This window comes from Leopardus geoffroyi, chromosome E1 (genome assembly GCF_018350155.1).
Source record: "Leopardus geoffroyi isolate Oge1 chromosome E1, O.geoffroyi_Oge1_pat1.0, whole genome shotgun sequence".
Taxonomy (NCBI): Eukaryota; Metazoa; Chordata; class Mammalia; order Carnivora; family Felidae; genus Leopardus; species Leopardus geoffroyi.
Genome location: NC_059330.1, coordinates 32,222,889 through 32,227,983, shown reverse-complemented (window position 1 = coordinate 32,227,983; position 5,095 = coordinate 32,222,889). Strand labels below are relative to the sequence as shown.

At 49.0% G+C, this 5,095-nt stretch overlaps 1 protein-coding gene across 1 annotated transcript; it reads left to right on the top strand.

Moving 5' to 3' along the window:
- Positions 1-2,046: 2,046 nt before the first annotated feature.
- KIF2B (kinesin family member 2B) lies at positions 2,047-4,363 on the top strand. The gene has a single exon (XM_045488337.1). It carries the CDS (start codon positions 2,166-2,168, stop codon positions 4,230-4,232), a length of 2,067 nt encoding a protein of 688 aa, XP_045344293.1. The 5' UTR covers positions 2,047-2,165; the 3' UTR covers positions 4,233-4,363.
- The last annotated feature ends 732 nt before the right edge of the window (positions 4,364-5,095 follow it).

Here is a 5,095-nt window from a genome sequence, read left to right as displayed (position 1 = left end):
TAGGCCTTTACAGTTTGACAAATGCTATATTTACCTCATTAGTAAAAACCCAGTGTTTTCTTAGATGGACTGTTTCCTCAGAATAAATTCCACAAAATGAGAAGGGTATGGAGATGGTTACTGAATTCTGAATTTTGTATTAGTAGATGAAAATGATACTGCTGCAAATGCAGTTTGAGATCATAAGAACTGTCAACAAATGAGGAGATACAGAGAGGCTATTCTAGTCGGAGAGCTCAAATAGTGATTCCCAAGGCCTGTGTTCCCAGAGCCAGCAGCATCAGCATCACCTGGGAACTTGTTAGACACATAGATTCTTGACTCCACCTCATACTTCCTGAATCAGAATCTCGGGGGTGGGACCAGCAATCTGTTTTAACAAGCTCTTGTAGGTCAATTTCATGTACCCTAATATTGAGAACCATCTGGGCCAGAAATTAGTAATTTGAAAACATACTTTGTTTGAAGGACCTCAAATTCTTCAGTATGGCTCAACTTTAGACTAAATGTGGACAGTGGTTAAAGCTTGAGGATGTAAAGGCAGGCAAGATGGCAATGTGCACGATGTGCCCTTGTATGGAATTTGTGCTGTATCAATTAGGATGATGGAGAGCTACTGAAATGTTTGTAAGCGGGGAATTACTAAGGAATTAGCTGTCAGAATAACTCTAGGAGCAGCATGAGAAATAGACAGAGTCCCTGACTGGATGAGGCTGGCCAAGGAAATAGGGTTATAATTGGTTGGGAGATTTAAAGATGTCACGGTTATAGAAGACTTCTAGAGGCAGGGAAAGGACAGTCTAACTCCACATTAAGATGGGCTGAGGAGGAGGGAGAAGACACACAAAAGCCTGTATTAACCAGTGAGTAGAGGCACCTGCATGGCTCAGTTGGTTGAGTGTCCGACTTCGGCTCAGGTCATCCAGGAACGGGTTGGAGCCCCGTGTTGGGCTCTGCGCTGACAGCTTGGAGCCTGGAGCCTGCTTCCGATTCTGTGTCTGCCTCTCTCTCTGCCCTCCCCCCACCCCACCTTAATCCTCAACTGGCCTATCTGGCAGTTGATGTCATTTTTTGTTGTTTTCAAGCAAATCATCCTACAGGAAAAAAATAATTACAATCTTGTCAAAATATATGTTTGCCTCTGATCCTCTCAGCTTCCTCTCCATTTCCCCTGCACCACCACCCCTCTCCCAGCGCCCTCCCTCTGGCCACACCTCCACAACTTCTAAAGGACACACACAGGGTAAGGAGCAGGTATTAAGATGAATTCTCTGTTTCCACCAAAAGTCCCTCTTTCCTCTCCAAATTATGGATAATGAGGCCAAAAGTGTAATGACTGAAGGAATTTAGAAAGGTAATTACTGAAATAATCCCCCAAATGGTGGTGACTACCAGAGCAGCAACACTCACGTTACAGCTATCAGAGCCTCCTGAAACGTGATAAACACCTCGTGTTTGCAAACCCAGATGCGCCTAAGGAAATGCCCTATTAGCAAACTACCACAAGAACGCACTACATGGAACTCATTTTGATTTTGTAATGAGAAATCCCATTAAAGACGACTATAAATTGTGGCGGCCAATGAGTTTCGAAGGGGGTGCAGGAGCGAAGAAGGATGGCAGGTTTGAAGGCCTTTCTCCGGGATCCTGTCCTTAGAAGCCCGTGATCTGCGGCCGGCTCTGCCTTCACTTGTCCCCGCTGATCACTGGAGAGTTGAAGTTGAAGGGAACGTTCACTGGTTCTCAAACCAAAGCCCTTAGCTTTGAGGCTGCAGGGGAGAAGGGACGTTCCTAAAGCTTAGACTCAAGCGTCCATAGAACTCTTAGCCCACTCCCAACTCCGATCCCTATGTCCTCAGCGGTAAGAGAACATTTTTTCTATTCCAGGTGTTTCTGCACCTAGAATCACCAACGCGCCCTCCACCACCACCGCCCCTCCCACCCCCAGCTTTCATCTAGAGGCCCTAGGCTCTGCTGCCTCTTGTCTCCAACCCTTTGTGACGCCAGTGGCCCCAGGAAGAGCCCTAGTGCTCCCCTCACAAAGGCAGGTGTAAACCACAGGTGTGTCAGTGCTCCGGGCGCTTCAGGCTGGCCTGGGCTCAGGTCCTGCCGCTCCAACCCCAAGGGCCCCCCAAAGGCGAGCCCTGACACCTCTATCCTTCACCATGGCCAGCCAGTTATGCCTCCCCGTCGCCCCTCGTCTCACAAACTTGAAACCCTTGATGCCGCAGGCGGGAGACGTCCAAGTGGGCATCTGCGTGGCGATCCAGCGCAGCGACGGGCGCATCCACCTCGCTGTGGTCACAGAGATCAAAAGAGAAAACGCTTGGGTCACGGTGGAGTGGGTCGAAAAGGGAGTCAAGAAGGGCAAGAAGGTTGACCTGGAGACCATATTCCTGCTGAATCCGGCCATGGCCTCCGCTCAGCACCCCACGCCGTCCTCACTGCTGCCCTTGTCTCTAGCGCCCCCTTCGGCCATCGGGGACCAGTGCACGGCCACGCGGTGGATTGCGACCATCCCCCAGAAAAACGAAACGCCCTCAGGGGACAGCCCGGCTCTGAGAGTCCCCAGCAATCCCTGCCTGATGAAGCAGAAAAAGTCTCCCTGCCTACAGAAAATCGAGAAGCTACAAAAGCAGCGGGAGAAGCGCAGGCAGCTGCAGCTGCAGATCCGAGCCCAACGCGCCCTCAATGTCAACACCGGAAACCCCAACTACGAGATCATGCACATGATCGAAGAGTACCGCAGGCACCTGGACGGCAGCAAGGTGTCCAGCCTGGAGCCCCGGGAAGACCATCGGATCTGCGTCTGCGTGCGGAAGCGTCCTCTCAACCAGCGAGAGACCACCATGAAGGATCTGGACATCATCACCATCCCCTCGGACAATGTGGTCATGGTGCATGAGTCCAAGCAAAAGGTGGACCTCACTCGCTACCTGGAGAACCAGACCTTCTGCTTCGACCATGCCTTCGATGACACCGCCTCCAACGAGTTAGTGTACCAGTTCACCGCCCAGCCGCTGGTGGAGTCCATCTTCCGCAAGGGCATGGCCACCTGCTTTGCCTATGGGCAGACAGGCAGTGGGAAAACGCACACCATGGGCGGGGCCTTTTCGGGAAGGGACCAGGATTGCTCCAAAGGCATTTATGCCCTGGTGGCGCGGGATGTCTTCCTCCTGCTCCAAACTGCAGCTTATGAGAAGCTGGGACTCAAAGTCTACGGGACATTTTTTGAGATTTATGGGGGCAAGGTGTATGATCTGTTAAACTTGAAGAAGAAGCTGCAAGTCCTTGAGGATGGCAATCAGCAAGTCCAGGTGGTCGGACTTCAGGAGCAGGAGGTATGTTGTGTGGAGGATGTGCTGAACCTCGTGGAGCTAGGGAACAGCTGCCGGACTTCGGGACAGACATCAGTCAATGCCCACTCTTCCAGGAGCCATGCGGTGTTCCAGATCATCCTAAAGTCAGGAGGGAAACTGCATGGCAAGTTTTCCCTCGTTGACTTGGCTGGGAACGAAAGGGGAGCGGATACTGCCAAAGCCAACCGGAAACGGCAGCTGGAAGGGGCGGAGATTAATAAAAGTCTCCTGGCACTCAAAGAATGCATCCGGGCTTTGGGTCAGAACAAGTCCCATACCCCGTTCAGAGCCAGCAAACTCACGCAGGTGCTCCGGGACTCCTTCATAGGCCAGAACTCCTCCACTTGTATGATTGCTACTATCTCTCCAGGGATGGCCTCTTGTGAAAACACCCTCAACACTTTAAGATATGCAAACAGAGTGAAAGAATTAACTCTGGATTTAAGGCCCCACCATCTTTGTTTCTATCCGGTTGGACCTGAGGTGCCAAGGATGTTGGAGACTCACGTTAGAAATTCAAAAACATCCCTTCAAAGGGATGGAGTCATTAAAATACCTTGTATCCAGAGTGAGGAGGAAGAACAGGCTAAGCACACTGAAACACTGTCCACTCCATTAGGGGAGGATACAAGGACTTCGTGGATGGAATCAAGACAACCGCCAGGGAACAACATCCAGGAGACAGCTGGTGGGGTAAACTATGATGTTGATTTTTGCATTGCCCAGTTATTGTCCATTTTGGATCAGAAAATAGGTATTCTGACTGAGATCCAAAAGAAACTGAAATTATTACAAGCTGACCTCCAAAAGAAGACCGAGTGTAGTGGAGCCAATGGCAAGAGGTCAGACCTGCAAAGTAATGGCAAGAGATAAGATCTGAAACGATGGATAGGATACACTGCTGTGGCCCCTACCTCTCTTATAAAAGGAAAAATGTCTAAATTATCTAGATATAAAGATCCTCCTGGAAAGCTTAAAACATCTTAAAATATGCTTGTCAGATATGTCCTCTTTCCTCCTCCTCTGTATTTTTGTGACTCGTTTACATTTTGTGGGATGTTGGAGTTCAACTAGGAACCACTTGCCTCCCCAGGGACATTTGGCAATGTCTGGAAACATTTTCAGTTGTCAAAACTGAGTTTGAGGCAGGGTAGTGATACTGGCATAGAGTGAGTAGAAGGCCAGAGTCGCTATTAAACATCCTACGATGTACCAGACAGCCTCCCATAACAAATAATTATCTGGTTGAAAATATCAATAGGTCCAGGGAGGCCTGGGAGGCCCTGCTGTAGAAAGAGCCTAGCTGTGATGAAACCAGACACCCTAAATGGGTGACTGGGAAGGCATCCCATTGTAGATTAAAGGGAGTCGAATTGGAACACACCAAGGGGTACACAATGGGGTAAATCTAATGATATCGACTCATGAACTCTTTCTGTTGCACTGATGTGTAGATTCAAATGATTTCTAAGTTCTAGTCATAATGGGGAGTGGGAAAGGGAGGGATTTAAGTGACTCTGTGTGAGAGAGATTTTTATTTTCAATCTTTGAGTTGAAGTTGCAAAGTACTGTGCTTCCTGAGAGTGATAAAATAAAGTGTGTGTGTGTGTGTGTGTGTGTGTATGTGTGTGTGTGTATTTAGGTGTGTGTGTGTGTGTGTGTGTGTGTGTGTGTATTTAGCATTGGCTTTGTTGACTATGGTGTCTTTAAGATTTTTTTCCTCTTACTCTCTTTGC

Coding starts and splice junctions, on each gene's coding strand:
- KIF2B (XM_045488337.1), top strand. CDS start 2,166: ATGGCCAGCCAGTTATGCCTCCCCGTCGCCCCTCGTCTCACAAACTTG.